The 27,273-nt window shown below is 45.0% G+C and overlaps 1 protein-coding gene across 1 annotated transcript in view; it reads right to left on the bottom strand.

Moving 5' to 3' along the window:
* Positions 1 to 928: 928 nt before the first annotated feature.
* The window catches only part of LOC126234901 (uncharacterized), a 447,962-nt gene continuing 421,617 nt past the window's right edge, over positions 929 to 27,273 (bottom strand). The window contains exons 11-12 of the mRNA XM_049943641.1: positions 19,568 to 19,938; positions 929 to 7,092 (exon numbers count right to left, since the gene is read on the bottom strand). Of these exons, the coding sequence (XP_049799598.1) occupies positions 4,756 to 7,092; positions 19,568 to 19,938 (2,708 nt within the window). The 3' untranslated portion in view covers positions 929 to 4,755. The remainder of the gene's footprint in view (positions 7,093 to 19,567; positions 19,939 to 27,273) is intronic.

Genomic DNA, 27,273 nt, shown 5'->3' with positions numbered 1-27,273 from the left:
AAATCGTATTCTCCTTTGATCTGAAGTAGATATAGTAAATACTTAATTTTTATAAACCACTCTAGCTGTTTATTCCATACGTTGCACGAAACAGTGTGCTGCACCAGTGGGCATAGAAAACGCTGCTCATTATTGATTACTTCACTTACCATGTTGCCGGCCGCGGTGGTGTAGCGGTTCTAGGCGCGCAGTCCGGAACCGCGCGATTGCTACGGTCGCAGGTTCGAATCCTGCCTCGGGCATGGATGTGTGTGATGTCTTTAGTTTAGTTAGGTTTAAGTAGTTCTAAGTTCTAGGGGACTGATGACCACAGGTGTTAAGTCCCATAGTGCTCAGAGCCATTTGAACCATTTGAACTTACCATGTTTTCACAAACAATGGTGGTGGCAGTCTCATCGTAGCTTACACTCAGAACAGTAATCTAACAAATACCTGTTCTGGAATGGAAGGTATAAGGTAAAACGTTTTTCAATTCATTCAGTAAGGACCTAGACGACATGAGCCACTGCATGGGGCTCGAAGTCTTCAGAAATTTTTCAACAAACGCAAACTTGATCAGATGTTCCCCAGTCATAACCTATACCGAGAATGGAAAGATGTGCGGTAGCGTTAAACAAACAGTTCAGTCTGGTACTTCAATGTAATCATTACATATTTAAGAATTGTGCGAAAAACAGACACCATTATGCGTTCGTTTTAAGTAACAGACTGTTTTGAGGTATGCAGTCGCAAAACATACATCATACACTTCTATTTAGACTCGATTTATGCATGAGGGATTCAGGATAGTTTTATATGGAATTCATCCTTTTTTAGGCGCATTTTTGCGTATTGGGACTACACGCTACACAACAAGAAGGGTATTTTTTGTACAAGAGTCTTACAGTTAGGATTTCCAAATTTTTTTACAGTAAATTTAATATGTGCTCTGTAGAGATTACAATTTCAGTTTTCACATTTGAATAAACGTGTCTATAAATAATTAACTTTCATATGATTACAAAACTAGAAAATAGTTTCTGGAAAATGAGGTAGTTATTTAAGAGTTAATTTCTTTACAAATTACGTTTCACTTCCAAATAAAACTGATATCTCGATAATACAGCTTGCGTTGCACAGCGACTCCAGTAAACATGAGCAGCAATTATACATAGAAATTTATCTTTAGGCAGGTTTAGGCCGAGCGTGACTATGTCGTATTGCAAGCAGACACCAAGGGAACGTAGTCTGTGGCGTATCTAATTTTACTGTCAACAGTTAATGGGAGCGAAAATAGTGTGGGAAAGGGCAATGGTAAATGAAACTGGACCTTATTTTCCCTCCTCTCAGTGGATTCGGAGTGGAGATATTTTTTTGTAACTGTCGACCATTGCTATGGCAGCTCCTTGATCTTCTACATTAGATTAATGTTTGTGGTGATTCTTCCTCATTTGTTTGATAACTCCTGTTTCACACTTCTAGGTGTTGTGGAGGGGCCTTGGTAGATAGAATTTTGGCAAGGGAGACATGTTCGGAAATGTACCGTCTAGGTCTAAAGCGAGTTTGAAGATCAAAACTCTTTCAAATCTCCCGCTTCACGGTATGCACATAATCTGAAAAGAGGGTTCCGTCCTTAGTGCCTCTTGTAATTACACTACTTTCGTCTGACTACAACAGCGCCTGCGAGAAACTGGTACGTCACACTCTCGACTTCACAGAGGACGTGCGTCGTGATGAAGACGAGAAACATGGGACTGGTACTCGAAACAATGTCTACGCCATGGTTTCCTGCAGAGTATACGGCTGAGAGATCATTGTCTCCCTCGTGTGCGTGCTGGGAACCAGAAGATTGTAAAGAGATTTTATCTACAAACTACTTTCATACCCAAAAGGTACAATTCCGGTTATTGTTCCCTTACCAAAACTTTATCTACTAAGTCCTCTCTACAACTCCAAGACCCCAGCAATAGGAATTATGAAACCATTGAGAATATGATGTATGTTTATGAAGCGTGTTCCCCCTTCAGAACGAAACCCGTTGCACATCTGAACGCAAGCAACAAGTGTAAATTCATCCCGATGAATGAATCAGCATTTAACACTTCTTCAGGATAATACTACGAGACATACGCAGTTCCTATTAACATTGCATCAAAACTGCTGCTTTGCCTTGTAAAAATGTGTTTCACTCCAAAATACAGGGTGTAAATAAATTCCCCTTATATACGTTGAGGACAGGTTTCTTACATCAAAACAAGAAAAAGGTGTCTAGTTAACTTGGGCTCTAAAATGCATACCTCAAGACCTATGTTCACTTGTTCATCTTCTATACATTGAAACACATCTCTTCTACTGCAAGCTCTTTGCCTTTCACAGTTTGGGAGGAGGTACTATGGACCAAAACAAGAAAAAAAATGTCGAGTAAACATGGGGTCTGAATGTTCCCTTTAAGAGCTATCATAAGCACTTCCTCATTCCTGCTACAGTGAAACATATCTCTGCAACTGAACAAGTGCTCTTAGGTGTAATTGCATAGGATTCCTCGGTCAGAATCAGTTGAAATAAAAAGTTTGTTGAGTATCGTACCACGTCATAATGTAAAAGAGCTCTGCTAGGGAAACGAACTTTTCTGCAACATGCGCCACAGTGGGACACAGAGCATACAGGAAGCCTACACATATGGACAGGTATTAGCACACACAATCAAACCACCACCCAATGCAGAACAACTCAGGTATCCCCCCGTTGGCCGTCCATGCGCAGCGCCTAAGCGGTGCTCGAAACCTAACACAAGAGCTTAAAAATCTGTGTACAACGTTTGTGGTCAGTGGCTACAATCACAAATCGATCCAAATAGCCATGGCAACAAACAAAAGAAAGTGAGATAGGTAAGAAACCGACAAACTGCAGCCAGCAGCGTGCTTACCTTACGTGAAAAATGTCACTGACTGTATTGGTAAAATTGTTCGTGGGGTTGGCGTCCTGCCTGTCTACAACAGCAGTTCTAAGATCCAAAATATGCTAGGCTCCACGAAGGACAAGACAGAAACTTTACACACTTCTGGTGCGTACTAGGTGGAATGTCGGTGTAGAGAAGTTCAGTGTGGAGAAGTATACATCGGTGACGCCGGCAGGCCATGGCAACGCGCGTACGGAAACATGAGCGCTACATTCGTCTGGGACAGCACAGCATGCCTGCAGTGGCCGAATACCATAAACCATAAACTGCGGCAAGAAACCCGCATACTGGCTAGGCAGCAGATCTTTTCGAAACGCAACATCAGAGAAGCCACAGAAATAATCAAATCTCATAAGAAGAACAGAGAGGCTGGATACAGGCTTGTCCCATCCTGGCTGCCAATCCTCAGAGTCGAACAGACGGCACAATCAACAAGTGACGCGAGGTCTACAGGCGAGTAGCCGCAGCCACGCGGCCTGCATCCAGCAAGTGGAAAACAGGAGCGCACACCTCATTTACCGATGAGCACCAATCGTAGCAAACAATGCAAGAAGCGATACACAACAGCCGATTCCCACTTCCTGCACCGTAGCAACCTATTTAAATAAAGTTTCCGCTCCGTCCGCCTCAAGTGACCAATCACAACAACGACCTTTCAAAGTTATGACGTAAAGTTATGCGCAGTCAACAACAATGGCTAAATATAAGCGATTCCACACAGATAAAAAACATCAGTAGACTCGGAAGAAGGTAAATGTAGCTGTGACTGAAACATTGGCTTCTCCAGCATAATTTTTTTCTTTTTCTTTGTTTTTACATTATAACGCGGTACGATACTAAGAAAAGTTTTATGTCAAGTGCGCGTATCTCCTGAGGTACGCATTTTAGAGGCCATATTTGTACACTTTTTTTCTCATATTGGTCCATACTACCTCCTTCCAAAATATAGAAAGCAAAGAGCTTTCAGCAGAAGAGTTGTTTCACAGTATCAAACACGAACAAGTGCTCAGAGCTCTCATGGTACTAGATATTTTAGATTATGGTACTAGATATTTTTTCTTCTTTTGGTGTAAGGAACCTAACCTCAAAATCTGTAAGGGGATTTAGTTACACCCTATATATTGCATAACAATTGGTGCACACTTTAACATATACCAAAAATTGGGCGGTGTGTTAGGGGTGACAAACATTTTATTTCACTGACAGCATCAATACTCAGCTCTGCTAAGGTCACAGCGTAGTAAATCTTTTGCGTTCATGGTAAACAGAGAGCGATACAAAAGTGTTAAACCGTATTTACTCTTAACATTTAAAGTATTATTTTATTCGCGTTCTTTCTCTTACATGCGAGAGTTAAATGTGCTGTTACAACATCTTATGGAAACATTGAGGAGATGACTACACGTGCTTAATGTGGTCAGAAGTTACTACTAATCTACTGTTAACAGCGTGTAAAGGAAAGGTGAGGAGACAGTTTCTGTCTGCCGCATGCTTCAGCTCCGATGCGCAAATGACAACAATATAAAAAAAAACAGCATCATCAACGTTAGTGTCTACAGCGGAAGGAACTTGTAATAAACTTCTCAGCAATACGGACAGGTAGTAATAATAATACTTCGAGTTTTGTACAACAGACGGAATACAGGACGTGCCCAAGTGTCTCGATACGCCTCTGAAACAGCGCCTCTCAAAGTAGGAGCGCAGAGACGATGAAAAAAAAAAGTGAAATTACAAAAGAAAAATTAAGCAAAAAAGTTTTTGTTTTGTACAAAAGCATAATAAGCTCTCTGGAAATACGAATACTGCTCGCGCGAATATTATGTCTTCTGGTCGTCCTCCGATTTGGAAACGAAAGAGTGCTGGTACTGCTTGTACCACTTCTTCGGCGGGTGAGCGCGGCCCTCGGTTAAGGGCGAACTCAGTTCCGAGGTGCTCGTCGTGGCGCTGGCCGTAGCCGCCGCCGGTCTGGTTTGCGGCGACACCTGCTGTGCCGCCGGCTGCGTCGTCTGCTGCGCAGCGGTCTGCTGCTTCGTCTGTTGCGCAGCCTTCTGCGTCGATTTCGGACTCGCGTGCTGCGCTGCCTCGGTCGCTGGTTTCCGCTGCGTCTGAGTCTGCCCTTGGGCGGCTTTCGCTGCGGGGCGCTTCACGCGTTTTACCGTGCCGGTACTGGAGTCAGTGTCCTCGAAGGGGTCCGTCGACGTCTCCGCGACAACTTTGAGAACGGGCTGCAGGCGCTTTTTGCCCGGAGAGGACGGTGCCTGTTTTCCCGCCGCTGTCTGCTTCGCTTGGACTTTCTGCTGGGGCGCGACGAAAGCTACAGCCGACTGCTGCTGCTGGTGATTAACCTCCTCTTGAACAACTGGAAGGCTCTGTAGAGGCTGTTGAGGACTACTCGGAGCTTGGTGGACAGTGGCAACTGTCGGAAGCTGCCTGGCCACAGGAAGCGCATACGGATCCGCTGGTCTAAGCTGAGGTTGTTTATCCACCTGCACCGGCGAGCGCGGCGACGGTGGTCCGGCTGCGGGATGCGTCACTGGATCGCTAGGTGTGACGCGAGGTATGCTCTGCAGACCGCGGGCTACCTGAGCCTTCTTCGTCTGCGGACTGGTGATGGTCGGCTTGATGATGACCCTCGGCTCGATCCTCTGGTAATGGGACGGTGCAGAAGTTGTAGCTGCGGCAGGAACCTCCGCAGCTGTCTGGGTCTTCTTTTCGGAACTAGTGTGCACCGGCACAGCTCCAGCTGGAATGGTGGGAAGTGGTGTGATGGGAGCCGTGTTGGCGGGCTTTCGGCCCAGAGTCGAGGATATCCTAGGCGGTGGCGGTGGCGGCACCTTTGTGAGACTCGACTTTCCTGGAATGTCTTTGGAAGGAGCTGCTGATGAGGCAACAGAAGGTGACTGAGAGCCAGGTACTTCTGAGACTGGCAACGCCATGAAGAGGGAATTGGGTGGAAGCGACCTCCTCTTAAAGTTAGTCGCCTGGGCTGCCGTCATCTCGACCTCATTGGCAGGAGCGTCTTGTGGGAAGTCTGGCAGCACTTTTGGAAATTTTCTCTTCTGAATATTTGACAGAGGATCACCCGCATGGACTGTTTCTTCTTCATTGCTATCTCTGGACGTCACATTGACGTCTACGGGAATGGGCGATGCAGTAATTGCAACATCTTTCTTTGGCAGGGCCTTAGACCTAAGCTGAATCCCTGCTGGGAACGTCTGCAATTGCTGCTTCTTTCCGCCAGGGACGTAGATCACCGATGGCGCTGTGTGAGGATCTAAGGAGATATTTACAGCATGAAGTTCTGTTGGCTGAGAATGTCCACTCTTCATAGAACCTGACAGTTGTGACGGCACGTGTGGGTTGGAATTGGCCGCTGGATCTGATCTGGAATGAGCGTGTGCCACTCTGACGACATCGAGATTTTGGGCCTGCTGATTGGGAAGGGTGTACTTCAGGCTGATGTTGGCAGTGCTCCTGCTCAACAGCTCCCCAGAAGACGAGCTTCTCGGCGAAATAGAAGTGGACACAACAGCTAGGTCCTCCGCCATGGTCAGCGACCGCTTGAGAGCGGGTTTCTTGAGGGTTAACATGGACGTTGACACGCAGGTCCCGAGCTCGTCCATCGATTTGCTCATAGAGTGCTCTACGCTCGAGCCTCTTCCAGACGGAGTGGCATCAATGGCGACGGAAATTTTCTTCGGCCTTGACCTGTGGGAACCGTGGCCGGACACGTCGGCGGGTGTAGCTGAGACAGCCACCTCTGCCGTCTCTATGGCGTGCTGACGCTTGAGCTGCCTCGGCGTCGCCGTGGACGTTGACACCTGGTCGAAGGACGTCTGGATGCTCTGCGACGACTGCAGCACCGGCACGTGCGATTCGGTCTTCTTGGCGCGCCGGAGGAAGCGCGGCGAGTAGCGCTGGACGATCTCCTGCGCGATCCACTCGCGCACCTTGGTGTGCGGGTCCATGGTGCTGCCGCTGTACTGGCGCGCCGCCCCCCAGGCGCTGCGCCGCGCCACCGCCCCCGCGCCGGGCGCCCCCGCCAGCGGCAGGTCCTCCGCGGGCAGCGCGGCCTCTGGCGCCGCGACGGCCACTGCTCCTTCCACCGTGCGGCCGGCACTGCGGATGGCTTCGTAGTCGTCGTCCGCGCCAATCTGTTTAAAATAAACATACGTGTTCAGAACACATACGAAATGATGCCAATTCATGAACTACGAGGTTCAAAAATTCAAATGGCTCTGAGCACTATGGGACTTAACATCTGCGGTCATCAGTCCCCTAGAACTTAGAACTACTTAAACCTAACTAACCTAAGGACATCACACACATCCATGTCCGAGGCAGGAGTCGAACCCGTGACCGTAGCAGTCGCGCGGTACCAGACTGAAGCGCCTAGAACCGCTCGGCCACAGCGGCCGGCTAAACTACGAGGTGGTTAGTCATAAAGTTATTATTATCACCTCAATGAAATAAAGTGATGTAATTGATATTTGATACCCTGCAGGTACATATCAGCAGTCATAATACACACTATCCAATGAAAAGTATCCGGACACCTACTACTGGATGCTGATACGGGGCGTTGCGATGCAACTTCTTTAATACTACTTGAACTCTGATGCAGACGGTTTCATTGAGATATCTATTTGCGGAGGAATGGCAGCCTATTTTTCCTCTAGAGCCGAATCCAGAGAAGGAAATGTTGTTGGACTCTGTGGTCTGGAACGAAGTTGTTCCATTGGCTTTAGGTCAGGACTCTGGGCAGACCAGTCCATTTCAGGAATGTTATTGTCTCCATATATTTCTACATATGTACATCATAGATGTTTGAGACTTGAAAAGTCTCTGGAACTATGTAGTTTCGTTTGATTAAATGCGATTATGAGTTGCCATTATAATGCAGTTGGAGGACCTCTGTAATGCTGATCGAGTTTAGGGAGAATACCAAATGGGCGGGGGGGGGGGGGGGGAGGGGTACTCCGTGCAATTACGCAAAGCCTCTGTGGCGTTGTGGTTAGAGCATCGGCCAGTGAGCAGGAGCCCCGTATAGAACCACAGCCTTAGTACAAATTTTCATTTCCCGCATCAGTGTAGTTATATACATGATAGATTTTTGAGACTAGAAAAGGTCTCTGAAATCACATAACTTCATCTGATTTTCTTTGCGATTTATTTACATTTTTAAAGCCTATTAGCTTTAGTATCTATCGTCCATCGTGGATTCGGCACAGCGGCTGGTCATGTATTCACCAAAGAAATATCGCCAAACACTTAATTTATTTAGACGATCAGTTTCGGCATCTCATTAATTCCATCTTCAGGTCTCTGTGCACTCCGTGTGTAGACCATGAGATACATCAAAGTGTGCGTAAATGGAGAAATCAATATCTGCAGTCCATGATTTTTGTGGAGCTTGAGCTGCTGTCAGGTCTTCGAGGTACGAGCCTCACAAAAATTTTAAGGAATCCAGATACTGATGGCTGAAGTTATGCATACAACGATGTATCTGAGTGTCTGTATATGGAGTGTGTAAGGGCCTGAAAATGGCATTAATGAGATGCCGAAACTAGTCGTCTAAATAAAATAACTTCTGAAAAAATGTGGCTGTTTGGCTACTTTCCTTTGGTAAAAATTGAGCTGTAGCTTTCCTGCAATTAATTCAGATTTTTTCGTAAGTGCCATATTGCTGCAGTCCTTTTTTCCCAACATTTTTTTTTATTTTCTTCTTTCGTCGACCCAACTGATATAGGCCTATTTCTTCTGTCAACCAAAGCTTATTCCCAGTTACCTCCCATGTACTTATATTTGTCTGTCGAGCTTCTGTACATTCCCTTTTAGGAGTGAAGTGACTGCTGTCATATTCATATCTTCAGTTCACGTCCCCAGAGAACTTCAAACGCACATTTCACTTCACTATACCACTTCTTTCAGATTGATTCTCCTTGACGGTTTTCATAAACTATAATATACGTCCCACCGTTATGGAATCATGATCTGAGTTGGTATCTGCTCCTGGGTACAGCTTATAATCTAAATGTTTTTTATGTCGGTGCTTCCACAATCCTGTAATACTTGAAAAAAAAAAAGAAAGGTCATATTGCAGAAACGCAAAGAGATTCGAATGAAATAGATATTTATTAATTTCTCGTCTGATCATATGATGATCTCCAGGTATCAGAATTTTTTATTTTATTTTTTTTTTTTTTTACGACAGCCCTCGTGGAACTTTAAGGACGTTGCTGTTCGTATAGTTGTAAATAATTCTATGGTGCCTAGATGATGAAATGATCGAATAAGGTAATTCATAAAGAGTTATTACATGAGTGACTCCTGACAGTTCCGCAGTATGACTTTTTTCAGTCCAGGATCTGATTTAAGACTCTCTTTCTCACTGTAAAGAAATTCTAATGGTTTCTTCCTGTGTCTCCAGGCCATCTCAGTGTATGTGATTTCTGGATTGTGTATTTGCTACTATTAGGTGAAACTTACTGTACAGCTCTAGGAGTATTTCTTCTCTGACAGTTGTACTACTGAGCCGGAGATCATTAGATTTCCATTTCTCTTTAAACACTGAGTCAGTCGTTGAATGCTTTCAGTTACGCTCTCTATGCCTTCATCATGTTAGAAATGACAAAATTTCCCGCCTGCGTTAATATTAAATGTATTAATTGATATGCTATCATGTCTCCGGCAGGAGTGCCTCTTCAGGTAACAACTGCAGCAACATAAATTTAAAATCATCGTTTCAGTTTAGGGAAACATTATGCTCTCAAAAATGAAGAAAACCCAATTTTTTAAAAAGTTGTACTACTCCCTATGCCACTATGTAGTGCTTCAATACATATGGGGTTGCACATCAATAAGAAACATGTAAACGTGTTTGACCCGAGGAATGAAGATGCACTGACGCAGTTTGCATTAAGGTACGAAGTGATTTATTTAAAATGTGGCTTTTACATAGTTTTGAGAAACGAATATATCCTTCATAGGAAATGTATTTGCAATTGTGAATATGAACAGCCATCGGCTGTATGTTGAGCAATTGCGAATATGAACGACCATCGGCTTTATATTGGAAAAACGACAATGAAAATTTGTGCCGGCCCCGAACTCGAACGCCGATTTCTCGCTTTAAGAGAGCGTGACCTTGACCGCCTGGGCTATCCGTCCAAAAATCACGACCATACCCATACGTCCAAATGCTGTAATCCATGTGCCACAACTTGCACTCGTACGCTACGTATAATCCCGTCCAGGAAGGACATATTTATAGAGAGTCGAGGGCCTGGTATTGGCGGTTAAATACCATGCCCTCGAGTCTCAATAAATATGTCCTTCCTGGACGGGATTATACGTAACACACGAGTGCAGGTTGTGACACATGGACGAAGGCATTTGGATCTGGATGTGATTCGTGCACGGATAACCGAAGCGGTTAAGGCTACTGCTCGCGTAAAGCGGAAAATGCGCGTTCCAGTCCCGGACCGGCACAAATTTTCACTGTCGTCATTCCAATATAAAGCCGATGATCGCTCATATTCGCAGCTACGAATGCATTTCTTATAGTTCGTGTATCCTTAATAATGTGTTGGTCTTTTACAAATATATGCTGGTGAAGCAGTTATTCGAGAGTGGCATGATGTCTATACCTGGCACTAAAAATTGTCCACAGACCGGAGGGGAACTCTCTCTGTCGCTATCATCTGCTTCAGTTTCACTCTTGAGAAGTGAGCGCGAGAGGCGTGAAGAACGACTTCATCGGCCTGAGAAGACCGTACCAGGATCAACAACAGCCACTGCATCGTCATCGGAGGGTGATACAGAATTAAATTCATCTTCACTATCACTACTGAGAAATAATCCTTCTACTTCCTCATTTAATAATCAGTGCTTGTACTTCGTCAAACGTCTTCGTAACACGCTCCCACATAGTCATCTCGTGACATGAGCGAGGGGCAACTAATAAAGCTGTTTCTACCATCTACAATCAACTTTAATTTGGTTACCAATACCACCAACAGCTTCACGAAGCGCTGTAGTTCAAATGGTGAACGTATGTTGCACTAAACATCGAAGCGTTCTTGTTGCAGTCGTAAAACAGATGTGATGCAGCTGTTCACTCTGATCTATTCCGTTCAAGCCCCTTCAGCTTCGAATAACTTAACTGATGGAAAAAGGTAAATACAGAATGCGGCACATGAAGAAGGCGAAATCAATACACACGTGTAAAAAGTGAAATTGACTGAAAGGCTGGAGAACAAAGGCAAGGCTGTACAGATAGCCACGGCTGAGGAAAAGATAAATGCCGCCTATAGCAAAAATAAACAGACCTTAGAAGAAAAGAGTAGCAGCTGTATGAATATCAGGAACTAAAATGGAAAGCCAGAAGTAAGAAAAGAAGGGACTTCTGAGAGGGGAAACAACATACAGAAGGGCTATACATGGGCAGTGAACTTGAAGATAGTATTGTAGAAAAGGAGGACGGACTAAATGAAGATGAGAAGAGAGGTATGACACTGCAAGAAGAATTTGACAGAGTACTGAAAGACCTAAGTGCCAACAAGGTACTTACACGACACTCCCTTAGAATCACTAGATCCTCGGGAATTCCAGTCATGATAAAACTATACATTTCCTGTCTTCAAGAAGTATATAATAATTCCAATTTAGAGCAGTAAAAAATAAATGAACAAAATAAAGGAAAAGAAAGAAATTTTCAATGGGAATTTTAAAGTGTAAGGAAATAAAATAAAAAATTCTATCACAGAAAGCAAAGGACTTGGAAGAGCAACTGAATGAGATTTAAAGTGTTTCAATAACTTATACTAAAACAGAACAAGGGTAACTAAATGTAGTCGGACTAAATCAGTCGATGCTCACGGAATTAATTTAGGAAATGAGACATTAAAATTAGTAGAGGAGTTTCGCTATCTGGACCACAGGATGATGGTCGAAGTAGAGAGGATACAAAATGCACAATGGCTATAGCAACTACAACATTTCTGGCAAAGAGGAATCTGTTAACTTCTAATATCAGTTCAAGTAACGGGAAGTCTTTAGTGAAGGTATTTGTGTAGCCTTGTGCGGAGGGACGATAAATTTCAGAGAGTAGGAGAATAGAAGAAATTTCCTGGCAGATTAAAACAGTGCCGGACCGAGACTCGAACTCGGGACTTTTGCCTTTGGCGGGCAAGTGCTCTATCAACTTTCTTGTTGTATCTCATTATGTTCGTTATTGGTCGTTGCATGTCTTTGAGGCGGACGTCGCATGACACCTGTTCAAGTTCATCGTTGATCAAGTTACTGAGTTTTTTTTTTTAGTTACCCAAGCGCGACTCACAGCTTTAATTACGCCAGTACCTCGTTTCCTACCTTCCAAACTTCACAGAAGCTCTCCTGTGAACTTACAGGTCGGGTCATGAGTCGTGCTTGGGTAGCTCAGTTGGTAGAGTACTTGCCCGCGAAAGACAAAGATCCCGAGATCGAGTGTCGGTCCGGCACACATTTTTTAATCTGCTAGGAAGTTTCGTATCAGCGCTGACACCGCTGCACATTGAAAATTCCATTCAGGAAAAGATTGTTAAATGTGGTGCTGCGGGAGAATACTGAAGATTAGATGGGTACGTGAGTAATTAACAAAGAATTGCTGAATGAAAATGGAAAAAAGGAAAATGCACACATTCTGGGTGTAGATATGAAACATCTTGAGGCATCAAGAAATCGTAGGTTTGGTAATGGAGGAGAAAGGAGAGAAGAATTGTAGATGATCGAGGGATGAAAAGAATGAGGGGATTCAAATGAATGTAGCCTGCAGTAGTTATTCGGAGATGAAGTGTCTTGGACAAGATACACTAGCATGAGAGCGGCGTCATTTCAGTCTTCCTACTGAAGACAATAACAACAACGAAGTTTCGAAACGTATTTACCCGATATTCGCTCTTCTAGCACCGTTTACTCCTGAATGGTTATACTAGGACAGAACTAAGCGCACTAAGCAGGTAAAAGGCTAATAAACACAGGCGGAAAATGCTGTCGTTTTAAAAATGCTGTGGACATGTAGACGATAAGAGTCAAAAAATATGATTCATCATATGTTTGTGAAGGCATGCACACCGGATGCCGTGGCCCAGCGGTTCCAGGCGCTTCAGTCCGGAACCGCGCTGCTACGGTCGCACGTTCGAATCCTGCCTCGGGCTTGGATGTGTGTGATGTCCTTAGGTTAGTTAGGTTTAAGTAGATCTAAGTCTAGGGGACTGATGACCTCAGATGTTAAGTCCTATAGTGCTTACAGCCATTTTGAGCAATTCTGCTGAGAATAATTCAGTCACTGAACTGTTCGCAGAGGCTCACTCTTTGCCCTGCCTTCCTGCTCATAACGAATCCTACTATAGTTACAGAAGACATAAAAGAACGTGAAAACAGTTGGTAAGAGGAGCTTTTCAAGAACTACGTCCTATCCAGCAGGCTGTTATTTTAAAAAAGTACTTTATTAAGCACTACTAACAAGTTCGAGTGTTGCTCACTCTGAAGTGTTTCACTGCTGTAGGTACACAATACTCGAAAACAGTACACAACAAGCCGCGTGGAGTGGCCACGCGGTTTGAGGCGTCATGTCACGGATTGCGCGGCCCCTCCCGCCGGAGGTTCGAGTCCTCCCTCGGGCATGGGTTTGTGTGTTGTTCTTAGCATCGGTTAGTTTAAGGTAGTTTAAGTAGTGTGTAAGTCTAGAGGCCGATGACCTCAGCAGTTTGGTCCCTTAGGAATTCACACACACTACACGACATAAATGACATTTGTAAATAAGCTAGCAGTGCTTCATAAGTTAGGTTTGTCTTCGTCGTCAGTATTTTGAGTGTTCCGATACTATCCGCTACGAATTCCTCTCCTGAAACAGCTTCTCCATCTCAGAGAAGTACTTGAACTCAATGTCCTCAGTTATTTGTTCTCTGCTTTCCTTTCAGTTTTTACACTCTACAATTCTCTCAAGTAACATGGTATTTATTCCTTGATGTTTTAACAAATGCCCTATCATCGTATCCCTTCTTATCATTGTTTTCCACATAAACCTCGGGTTGCCGTTTGGCATGCACCTAATTTTTGGCAGCCTTCTGTAACGCCAGATCTCAAACGCTCCAATTCTCTTATTTTATGTTTTTCCCAAATCCATAATACACTTCCATACAAGGCTGTGATCAAACCGTACAGTCTTAAAAAATTTCTTCCTAAAATTAAGGCTAACGTTTGATATTAGCAGACTTCTTTCGGCCACTAATGCCCTCTTCGCTTACACTTGTCTACTTCTTAGATCCTCCTTTCTTCGTCCGGCGTGTCTTATTTTCCTTCCAAGGTAGACGAATTCCTTCAGTTCATCTGTTTCGTGGTCTATAATTTTGATGCCCTATTTATAAATTATCTCATTTCTGATACTCATTACTTTCTCTATATTCTGTATGCATTAGACTGTTCATTCCATTCAATCCTCCTGTAATTTTTATCATCACTGAGGATTGGACAGCGATTGTATAATATCCTTTCAAGCTACATTTCAATAACGTTCCTGAATACTGAGTTACATTATTGATTTTTCGATATATACGTTTAACAGTGCGGGTGAAACACTACATCCCCGTCTTAACGCCTTTTTAACTTGATTACTTAGTTCCAATCTTATTTTTCCTTCTAGGTTCTTGTAGATGTTATGTATTACTCGTCTCTACTTATAGCTTACACTTATATTGCTTGCCCTTCTCAAATACACTGTCGAACCATTTTCTAGGTCGACAGATCAAGTGAAGGGGTCTCTATTTTTTATGTCATGCTTCCATTATTAAGCGCAAAGCGAGAACAGTTTCTCTGCCCCCTATAACTTCTCTTAAGCTAAACAGGTTTTCATGTAATCGATCCTCACTTTTATTTTGCATTCTGCTGTATATTATTCTTGATAGAAACTTGAATGCACGATCAGTTAGGATGATTGTTACCTTGATTTGCGTTTGGTATCTTCGGAATTATGCGATACGTAGATCGTACGAACTAATTTGAGTAGTCGTTTGTCCGCAGCTCGTGGTCGTGCGGTAGCGTTCTCGCTTCCCGCGCCCGGGTTCGATTCCCGGCGGGGTCAGGGATTTTCTCTGCCTCGTGATGACTGGATGTGGTGTGCTGTCCTTAGGTTATTTAGGTTTAAGTAGTTCTAAGTTCTAGGGGACTGATGACCATAGATGTTAAGTCCCATAGCGCTCAGAGCCATTTGAACCTTCTTTTTTTTTGTAGTAGTTTGGTTGCCACTTTCCCCAATGATTTTAGAAATTCCGAAAGAGTTTAATCTACGCCTTCCGCCTTACTTAATCACAAGTCTTTGAGAGCTCTGTTAAGCTCTAGTACTTTATACCGTCAGTCTGGTGGAAACACTGTCGTTCCTCGTAGTTACAGCTGACATAATCCCTATTTAGAAGGAGTCAAGTGTTTCTCAGATATGAGAGTGGCTCGAAGACTTCTGAAGTCATAGAACCCATTGTTGTTGTTGTGGTCTTCAGTCCTGAGACTGGTTTGATGCAGCTCTCCATGCTACTCTATCCTGTGCAAGCTTCTTCATCTCCCAGTACTTACTGCAACCTACATCCTTCTGAATCTGCTTAGTGTATTCATCTCTTGGTCTCCCTCTACGATTTTTACCCTCCACGCTGCCCTCCAATGCTAAATTTGTGATCCCTTGATGCCTCAAAATATGTCCTACCAACATTTTGTCAAGTTGTGCCACAATTTCCTCTTCTCCCCAATTCTATTCAATACCTCCTCATTAGTTATGTGATCTATCCATCTAATCTTCAGCATTCTTCTGTAGCACCACATTTCGAAAGCTTCTATTCTCTTCTTGTCCAAACTATTTATCGTCCATGTTTCACTTCCATACATGGCTACACTCCATACAAATACCTTCAGAAACGACTTCCTGACACTTAAATCTATACTCGATGTTAACAAATTTCTCTTCTTCAGAAACGCTTCCCTTCCCATTGCCAGTCTACATTTTATATCCACTCTACTTCGACCATCATCAGTTATTTTACTCCCTAAATAGCAAAACTCCTTTACTACTTTAAGTGTCTCATTTCCTAATCTAATTCCCTCAGCATCACCCGATTTAATTTGACTACATTCCATTATCCTCGTTTTGCTTTTGTTGATGTTCATCTTATATCCTCCTTTCAAGACACTGTCCATTCCGTTCAACTGCTCTTCCAAGTCCTTTGCTGTCTCTGACAGAATTACAATGTCATCGGCGAACCTCAAAGTTTTTATTTCTTCTCCATGGATTTTAATACCTACTCCGAATTTTTCTTTTGTTTCCTTTACTGCCTGCTCAATATACGGATTGAATAACATCGGGGAGAGGCTACAACCCTGTCTCACTCCCTTCCCAACCACTGCTTCCCGTTCATGCCCCTCGACTCTTATAACTGCCATCTGGTTTCTGCACAAATTGTAAATAGCCTTTCGCTCCCTGTATTTTACCCCTGCCACCTTCAGAATTTGAAAGAGAGTATTCCAGTTAACATTGTCAAAAACTTTCTCTAAGTCTACAAATGCTAGAAACGTATGTTTGCCTTTCCTTAATCTTTCTTCTAAGATAAGTCGTAAGGTTAGTATTGCCTCACGTGTTCCAACATATCTACGGAATCCAAACTGATCTTCCCCGAGGTCCGCTTCTACCAGTTTTTCCATTCGTCTGTAAAGAATTCGCGTTAGTATTTTGCAGCTGTGCCTTATTAAACTGATAGTTCGGTAATTTTCACATCTGTCAACACCTGCTTTCTTTGGGATTGGAATTATTATATTCTTCTTGAAGTCTGAGGGTATTTCGCCTGTCTCATACATCTTGCTTACCAGATGGTAGAGTTTTGTCATGACTGGCTCTCCCTAGGCTCTCCCAACCCATTAAGTTGTCCTAAACGGCGAGTATTCATTGAATCCTAGAGTACGATGAGAAGCACCCAGAGGAAGTGTGATAGGACCGCTCTTAATCTCGATACACACTAATGATCTGAACAGAGAGAGCGACCAGGAATTCACGTATGTTGGATGATGACACTATTGTATCAGAAAACGTGTCGTCGTGGAGTGACTGTAGGATAGACTTAGACAACGCATCTGGTTTGATGAATGGCAGTTTGCCCTAAATGAATAAAAATGTGTAGTAAGGTGACAGAAGTGATGGGACACCCCCTAATACCCCCTAATATAGTGACCGACCTCCTTTTGCCCGGCTTGTGGCAGCAGCTTCAGATGGCATGCACCCTGGAGGTCCCTTGCAGAAATATTGAGCCATGCAGCCTCTATAGCAGTCCATAACTGCGTAAGTGTTGCCGGTGCGGATTTTCTGCTTATACTGACCTCTCGATTACGTACCATAATTGCTCGATGGGATTTATGTAAGGCGATCTAGGTTGCCACATCGTTCGCTCGAATTGCCCAGAATGTTCTTCAAACCTGTCGTGAACAATTGTGGCCCAGTGACATGGCGCATTGTCATACATAAGAATGAGGTCCATCACTGGCTCGGAATGGTGCCCTCAAGGCCGTTTCCAGTCAATGATCTGTTTAACTGGACCAGAGGATCAAATCCACTGCAAGTAAACACAGTGCACACGATTATAGAGCCACCATCAGCTTCAAATGGTTCAAATGGCTCTGAGCACTATGGGACTTAACATCTGAGGTCATCAGTCCCCTAGAACTACTTAAACTTAACTCACCTAAGGACATCACACACATCCATGCCCGAGACAGGATTCGAACCTTCGACCGTAGCAGTCACGCGGTTCCAGACTGAAGCGTTTAGAACCGCTCGGCCACTGCGGCCGGCACCATCAGCTTCCACAGTGCCTTGTCGACAACTTGGGTGCATAGCTTCGTGGGACCTGTGCCACATTCGAACGATACCATCAGCTGTTACCATCTGAAGTCGGGACTCATATGACCAGGCAACAGTGTTTCAGTCTTCTATGGTCCAACAGATATGGTCACGAGCCCAGGAGAGGTACTGCAGGCGATGTCGTGCTGTTAGCAAAGGCACTAGCGTCGAGCTCTGCTGCCTTAGCCAAATTTCGCCGCACTGTCCTAAAGGATACTTCCGTCGTAAGTGCCGCATTGATTTCTGCGCGGGGCCGACTGCTGTGGCCGAGCGGTTCTACGCACTTCAGTCCGGAACCGCGCTGCTGCTACGGTCGCTGGTTCGAATCCTGCCTCGGGAATGGATGTGTGTGATGTCCTTAGGTTAGTTAGGTTTAAGTAGTTCTAAGTCTAGGGGACTGATGACCTCAGATGTTATGTCCCATAGTGCTTAGAGACATTTGAACCATTTGATTTCTGCGATTATTCCTCGCAGTGATGCCAGTCTGTTAGCACGACCACTGTGTGCAAACTCCGCTGGTATCGGTCGTTATGTGAAGGCTGTAGGCCATTGCGTTGTCCATGGTGAGAGATAATGCCCGCAATTTGGTGTTATCGGCACACTCTTGACACTATGGATCTCGGAATATTGAATTCCCTAACTATTTACGAAATGAAATGTGCCATGCGTCGAGCTCCAACTGCTGTTTCGCCTTCAAACTCTGTTAATTCCCGTCGTACGGCTATAATGACGTCGTGCGGCTGGTCCCGGAGGAGGTTCGAGTCCTCCTTCGGGCATAGGTGTGTGTGTTTGTCCATAGGATAATTTAGGTTAAGTAGTGTGTAAGCCTGGGGACCGACGACCTCAGCAGTTTCTTCCCATAGGAACTTACCACCACCACCCCAATGGTTACTTTGCCCACAATGACCATTTTTACTCCGCTTTCTCTTCCATGTGGTCTACCTGGTCTTGGTTTATTTGTGCTTGTTCTTTCACAGTCACATTACCTTTAGTCAATTTGGGCAGCTTTGGAAGGACTGAAATGTTGCCGATAGATTTGTTATTCAAAAAATGTTCAAATGTGTGTGAAATCTTATGGGACTTAACTGCTAAGGTCATCAGTCCCTAAGCTTACTCACTACTTAACCTAAATTATCCTAAGGACAAACACACACACACGCATGCCCGATGGAGGACTCGAACCTCCGCCGGGACCAGCCGCACAGTCCATGACTGCAGCGCCCCAGACCGTTCGGCTAATCCCACGCGGCGTAAGTTAGTTTAAGTTAGATTAAATAGTGTGTGTCTGCAGCTCGTGGTCTCGCGGTAGCGTTCTCGCTTCCCGAGCACAGGGTCCTGAGTTCAATTCCCGGCGGCGTCAGGGATTTTCACCTGCGTCGAGATGACTGGGTCTTGTTGTATTGTCTTCATCATCATTCATCCCCATCACGGTCGGAGGAAGGCAATGGCAAACTACTTCCGACAGGACCTTGCCTAGTAAGGCGGTGCGGTCTCCCGCATCATCCCCTACGCTCTGTCAAGGAGTATAGGACGTAATCATCATCAGGTAGTGTGTAAGCATAGGGATCGATGACTTCAGCAGTTTGGTCCCATTGGAATTTACCACAAATTTCCAAATTTTCGCGATACTACAGGCTTCTGTACGTGTTCATACAGCTATCCAACGACTTTTGTCACCTCAGTGTATGTATACGTATGTGAGGGGTTGTTGGACTTACGAGCTCCTTCTTCCTGCGGAGTCGCCGGTCGACGGTGGCGACACGCGCGGCGACGGCGGCAGCGGCGGCGGACGTGGCGGGCCTGGCGGCGTCGGCCTTCTTGTGGACGTAGCGCTCGGCGCCGTCGTCCTCGTCGGAGGTGGCGAGCGCCGTCACGTCCTCGTAGCGCTGGCGCATCAGCTGCTGCTGGACGCGCAGCTTGTCGCGCTGGTAGTAGAGCGCCGCGAACGCGCACATGTTGACCAGCAGGAAGCAGACGCCGATCAGGATGACGACCGTGAGCGCCACGGACGAGGAGCCGGCGAGCGCGCCCGGCGACGCCGTCCCCTCCCCCTCGCCAACCAACTCGTCGCCGCTGCCGCCTCCGTCGCCTGCGGAAGAGACGGCTTCGTGAAGTGGTGTTTTCTGGCCTTAGCGTGTCGCGTATTATCAGTAGACCTAGTAACGATGCAGTCCTCTCGTCCAGTGATTACACACTTAAGCGCCTAAGAAGCTGGTACAGGCATGCGTATTCAAATACACAGATGTATAAACAGGTAGAATACGGCGTTGCGGTCGGCAACTCCTATACAAGATGGTCCATTGATCGTGACCGGGCCAGATATGTCACGAAATAAGCATCAAACGAAAAAACTACAATGAACGAAACTTGTCTAGCGTGAAGAGGGAAACCAGATGGCGCTATGGTCGGCCCGCTAGATGGCGCTGCCATAGGTCAAATGGTTATCAACTGCGCTTTTTTTAAAATAGGAACCCCCATTTTTTATAACATATTCGTGTAGAACGTAAAGAAATATGAATGTTTTAGTTGGACCACTTTTTTCGCTTTGTGATAGATGGCGCTGTAATAGTCACAAACATATGGCTCACAATTTTAGACGAACAGTTGGTAACAGGTAGGTTTTTTAAATTAAAATACAGAACGTAGCTATGTTTGAACATTTTATTTCGGTTGTTCCAATGAGATACCTGTACCTTTGTGAACTTATCATTTCTGAGAACGCATGCTGTTACAGCGTGATTACCTGTAAATACCACATTAACGCAATAAATGCTCAAAATGATGTCCGTCAACCTCAATGCATTTGGCGATACGTGTAACGACATTCCTCTTGAAACGGAACTTCTTGAACCGTTCCAATTTTTTATAAAATTGCTAGCACGCAGAAATTATCACCAAGAGTTTCTTCTCTTGCGGGTAATATCTCAGCTGGTATCCAAAAGGAGAGAATGGACTAAACAGGGTTATTTATTGAATTTTTCTTTTGTGTACCACGTTTCCCATTTTCCTTTCCTTTGTGCGGCCTGGACGGTATAAATGAGTGTGTGAACTAGTAGAAAGCTTTAGTCACAGATTGTAACACTGCGTGAATGGTCGTTCTGAGGTAGGGTAGTATCAACCCCCCAAGCGTGAACAAGTTTAGCAGAGACCAAGTTTGCAGGTCAGGGCAAAGATGACACGTAGGCGCGCGAATTGGCTCTGTCAGGTTGGCGCGCCACCCCCACCACGTTTGTAAACGGAACGGTTAGGCGAATTCGGTTGGAAGAGCACTTGTTCCTGGGTCGTGGTGCTGGACAGACATGGAGTCGCAGCTCTCGTTTTGGTAATGTTAACATAGATATTAGATTGTCTGAAATCTGCTCTGTAATGAAGTCCAGATATTGAAATCAGGTGCGAAATTACCACTGAACCCCATAAGGGAATTGATTTTCTTAATTTACTCGAATTTCAGTAGACCTTGCGTTAGTGCCTTGTTCAGGCAACGCACCATGTGCCTTAAGCTCACGGTCACGTTATTGCTCTGTGCTTAACGGAAATTCACTCATTCAATGTATTTTAATCTGCTCTTCCATTTACAGTAATATTTTGGGGTTTTTTATTTATTTTCCATATGTTTTCTTTGTGAACTTGCTTTCGCGCCACGTGGTCGGTTGGAGCAACCGCCGCATTGATAAATGACACGATGAATAATCATACGATAGTGAGCGAGTTTAAAATAGGGAAGGAATAATCGTGTGTGTCCATATTTTTCTGGGTTTCTGTTGGCTACTGAAACTTGGCCATGTGGGTTGAACAGCATAGAAGTGATGTTTCTTGTGCACCCGCATAAAGAGTTGATTTGTTGGCGATGTTGTGCGTTAAGTAAAACACTCGTGCCAGTAGGAAAAGTATCGCATTTTAATGCCCACTGATTTGATAAATATTTGCGAAATACTCTTCCACCCTGACCTAGTTTTGCTTTTACTGTCTTTGCGGAACTTGTTCTGAGTAATCTATAGTAACTGAATGTAATAACCGAGGGTTTAGGTATAATTGTGCTGTTGTATAGAATTACATTGAAGCCAGGTCTGCGCTCCTCTGTGTGGTGTCACCGCTAGTCACCACACTTGCTAGGTGGTAACTTAAATCGGCCGCGGTCCTGTAGTACATGTCGGACCCGCGTGTCGCCACTGTGTAATCGCAAACCTAGCGCCACCACATGGCAGGTCACAAGACACGGACTAGACCTCGCCCCAGTTGTACGGAAGACATAGCTTGCGACCAGAAGTACGACGCCTTCCTCTCATTTGCCGAGAGACAGATAGAATAGCCTTCAGCTTACTCTATAGCTACTACCTAGCAAGGCGCCTTTGTATCAGTGCTTATAGCTTACTACTATTCAAGAGATGTATTCCAACAAGAGAATAAAAGTTAAGTAACATCTACGTACTTTTCTTCTTTAGTGCATTAATAAGTCTCATGTTCCAGAACTTCAAGCCCGTCTGCGTTAGTTTAGCGTGCACCTAGCTACCTCATTGTGTCTATGCTGTATGAGCTAGACACAACACTCTGTCCCGTTCCATAGTTACGTGGCGAAACTGAACCATATTAACTAGAGACCGGTTTTAATGATGTACATTGCAAGAGAAACACGACTAGTTGTTGAGATACCATCGGTACTGAATAAATATCAATTAATCTCTACCCTCGACTCATTATTTACTCCCTCCATCATAAACAATAGGTGGCAGTCAGTACCACAGTCGAATTCTGGGCCATGAAAGCAAACAAAAGCTATATACTGCCTGTTAACCCTTGTATAGGTGCCTTCTGTAGTGGTTAAAAAAATGCGTTATCCGTTGCGTTCAGATTTCTACCGGTTCGTTAAAACCTTCCGCTAGAAATTATTAATACCCAGCAATAACTCTCAGAGGCCAGTAATTTCGTGGACCACACGAATTTAAGAGACCATTTACTACAGACGGTAGCTTGCAGGAGCGGTAGGACATGTCAAAGCGACGGTAATCTACCTACTTAGGTGGACTTTTACCACCACCAGTACTGGAAGGTTACGTTGCACTCTCAACAGCGAGTAGTTCGCCTTCCGTAATGTTCGCACATGCATTGACAATGCGCTGACGCATATTGTTAGGCGTTGTCGGTGGATCACGATGGCAAATATCCTTCAACTTTCCTCACAGAAAGAAATCCGAGGATGTCAGATCCGGTGAACGAGCGGGCCATGGTATGGCGTTTCGACGACCAATCCACCTGTCATGAAATATACCGTTCAATACCGCTTCAACCGCACACGAGCTATGTGCCAGACATCCATAATGTTGGAAGTACATCGCCATTCTGTCATGCAGTGAAACATCTTGTAGTAACATCGGTAGAACATTACATAGGAAATCAGCATACATTGCACCATTTAGATTGCCGTCCATAAAATGGGGGCCAATTATCCTTCCTCCCTTAATGCCGCTCCATACATTAACCCGCCAAGGTCGCTGATGTTCCACTTGTCGCAACCATCGTGGATTCCCGTTGCCCAATAGTGCATATTATGCCGGTTTACGTTACCGCTGTTGGTGAAGGACGCTTTGTCGCTAAATAGAAAGCGGAAAAAAAAATCTGTTATCGTCCCGTAATTTCTATTGTGCCCAGCGGCAGAACTGTACACGACGTTCAAAGTCGTCGCCATGCAATTCCTGGTGCACACAAGTATGGTACGGGTGCAATCGATGTTGATGTAGCATTCTCAACACCGACGTTTTTGAGATTCCCGATTCTCGTGCAATTTGTCTGCTACTGATGTGCGGATTAGCCGCGACAGCAGCTAAAGCACCTACCTGGACATCATCAATTGTTGCAGGTAGTGGTTGACGTTTCACATGTGGCTGAACACTTCCTGTTTCCTTAAATAACGTAACTATCCGGTGAACGGTCCGGACACTTGGATGATGTCGTCCAGGATACCGAGTAGCATACATAGCACACGCCCGTTGGGCATTTTGATCACAATAGCCATACATCAACACGATATCGACCTTTTCCGCAACTGGTAAACGCTCCATTTTAACACGGGTAATGTATCACGAAGCAAATACCGTCCGCACTGGCGGAATGTTACGCGATACCACGTACTTATACATTTGTACTATTACAGCGCCATCTATCACAAAGCGAAAAAAGTAGTCCAACTAAAACATTCATATTTCTTTACGTACTACACGAATATGTAATAAAAATGGGGGTTGCTATTTAAAAAAGACGCAGTTGATATCCGTTTGACCAACGGCAGCGCCATCTAGTGGGCCAACCATAGCGCAATCTGGTTTCCCCCTTCAAGATAGACGAGTTTCGTTCTTTGTAGTTTTTTCGTTTGACGTTTATTTCGTGAGATATTTGGCCCGGTCACTACCAATGGACCACACTGTATAAGACAACAAATGTCTGGCGCAGTTGTTAGATCGGTACTGCTATTACAATGTCAGGTTATCAAGATTTAATTGAGTTTGTACGTGCTGTTACAGTCGGCACTCGAGCGATGGGACACAGCATCTCCGAGATATCAATGAAGTGAGGATTTTCCCGTACGATCATTTCACAAGTGTACCGTGAATATCAGGAATCCGTTAAGATATCAAATCTCCGACATCACTTCGACCGGAAAAAGATCCTGCAAAAACGGGACCCACGGCGACTGAAGACAATCGTCCAACGCGACAGAAGTGCAATCCTTCCGCAAGCTCTTTTAGGTTTCAGATCTGGGCCATCAACAAAAGTGTCAGCGTGCGAGCCATTCAACGAAACATCATCGATATGGGCTTTCGGAGCCGAAGACCCACTCGTGTACCCTTGATGAGTTCACGACACAAAGCCTTACGCCTAGCCTGGGCATGTGGACACCGACATTGGACTGTTGATGACTGGAAACGTGTTGCCAGGTCGAACGAGTCATGAATCCATGGAACCTGCTTGTCAGTAGGGGACTGTTCAGGCTGGTGAAGACTCTGTAATGATGTGGGTCGAGTGCAGTTGGAGTGATACGGGACAGCTGATACGTCTAGATACGACTCTTAACAGGTGACACGTACATAAGCGTCCTGTCTGATCACCTGCATCCATTCATGTCCATTGTGCATTCCGACGGACTCGGGCAATTCCAGCAGGACGTGCAGAATTGCTACAGATTGACTTCAGAACAACTCTTCTAAGCTTGAACATTTCCGCTGGCCACCAATCTCCCCAGACATGAACATTATTTGGCATATCTGGGATGCCTTGCAACGTGCTCTTTAGAAGAGATCTGAACCCTCGTACTCTTACGGGTTTTTGGACAGCTCTGCAACATTCATGGTGTTAGTTACCTCCAGCACTACTCCAGACAGTAGTCGAGTCCATGCCACGTCGTGTTGCGGCACTGCTGCCTGCTCGCGGGGGCCCTACACGATATTAGGCAAGTCTAACAGTTTCTTTGGCTCTTCTGTGTATTTTATCATGTAGGTAAGATCATGTGGAGAAGAAGTGTTATGTGAAAGTGGACTTTCCCTAAATTTTGGTAAAAGTCATTGTAGTTAGTTCTGTACAACTAATAGACTCATATCAAAATTACCCGCCCTGCTAGCGACGCGGTCTAACGCGCTGCTTTCCGAGCGGGAAGGCGTGCCGGTCCCCGGCGAGAATCCGCCCAGCAGACTAGTGTCGAGGTCCGGTGTGACGGCCAACCTGTGGATGGTTTTTAAGACGGTTTTCCATCTGCCTTGGCGAATGCGGTCTGATCCTCTTATTCCGCTTTGGTTACACTATGTCGGCGATTGCTGCGCAAACACTGTCCCCACGCATGCGTACACAATAATTACTGTACTACGCAAACATTTGGGGTTACACTCGACTGGTATCTGGTATGAGACGGTCCTGGGGTGGGGGGGGGGGGGGGGTCCACTGGGGGGCCGAACCGCACAATAACCCAGGGTTTGGTGTGGAGAGGCGGTGGGATGAGTTGATTGCTGTAGCCCGTTGTGGGTTTATGAACCACTGAGGGCTATGGCGGGGACGAAGCCACACCGTCATTTCTAGGTCCCCAGTTCGATTTAGAACACACAATACACATATCAAAATTGGTGTAGCGCATGAAGAAGAGTCTGAAAACAGCATAGAATGTTCCAGATATTTGGAATGTCAGTTTCCAACAACGGTTGACCTTTGAGAAGAATACTACTGAATTGCTCAAACAATTAAGTTCCTCTACTTTTGCTCTTCGTGTAGTCGGTAGTCTTGCGGACAAACGAATCAGCCTCGCAACCCATTTTGCATATTTCAACAATTTCCTGGGGTGACTCATGACTTAGAAAGGAAGTACTGATTGTACAAAAGCGAGAAGTAAGAAGAATATGTGGTGTTCACTCGCAGTCGTCTTGTAGGTACCTCTTCGAGGAGTTAAGCATTACACTGACAAGCAAAACTTGAGGACGGTAGTAGCTTTCGCATGAAGTGTCACCACTAAGTAAAATAGCACGATGAAATGTGACCCATACATAGGAAGAACTGTTACAGTGTATTGCAGAATGTAACCGAAAGAAATACGCAATGAGACGAACGGGAATGACATTTTCACTCAAATACAATAATTACATTGAAGTGACCGCGACTCATTATGCTGCCCTTGACTTTATGAAAGGCGGGACACGCTTCTTAGTAGGGTATGCGATGTTGGCCGCAAGATACGAAGGGGGTTCTTCTGGTAGCGCGTTCCATTCCTCCGCCTGTGCATTTGACGAAGGCTGGATGATCGTTGGCGCATACGGACGTGCTGCAACACATCTATCCAACACATATCACAGGCGTGCAATATCATTTAAGTCTGGGGGTGCTGGCAGGTCAGTTCACGCGCCGAATATCCTCTCGTTCGATGAGCTATTCTACCTGCTCTGTTCGCTGCGGTCGCGCTTTGTCCTCCATAACAATGAAGTCAGGGTCGAATGCACTCCTGAAAAGACGCACGTGGTGACGGAGACGCTGACCGGTGAGTATCCATGTTCAACGATCTGGAGGTCAGAACGCCCATGCAACATTATGCCACCCAACACCTTACATCTAAATCCACACCTGCGAGATTACTCTGCTATTCACATTAAAGTGCCTGGCAGAGGGTTCAAGGAACCACCTTCAAGCTGTCTCTCTACCGTTCCACACTCGAACGGCACGTGGAAAAAACGAGCACTTAAATTTTTCTGTGCGAGCCCTGATTTCTCTTATTTTATCGTGATGATCATTTCTCTCTATGTAGGTGGGTGCCAACAGAGTGTTTTTACAATCGGAGGAGAAATCTGGTGAATGAAACTTCATGAGAAGATCCCGTCGCAACGAAAAACGCCTTTGTTTTAATGATTGCGACTCCAATTCACGTATCATGTCTGTGACACTATCTCCCCTATTTCGC

The sequence above is a fragment of the Schistocerca nitens genome, chromosome 2, assembly GCF_023898315.1.
Source record: "Schistocerca nitens isolate TAMUIC-IGC-003100 chromosome 2, iqSchNite1.1, whole genome shotgun sequence".
Lineage (NCBI taxonomy): Eukaryota > Metazoa > Arthropoda > Insecta > Orthoptera > Acrididae > Schistocerca > Schistocerca nitens.
The sequence above is the reverse complement of the archived record's forward strand: the minus strand, read 5'-3'. Positions and strand labels throughout refer to the sequence as shown.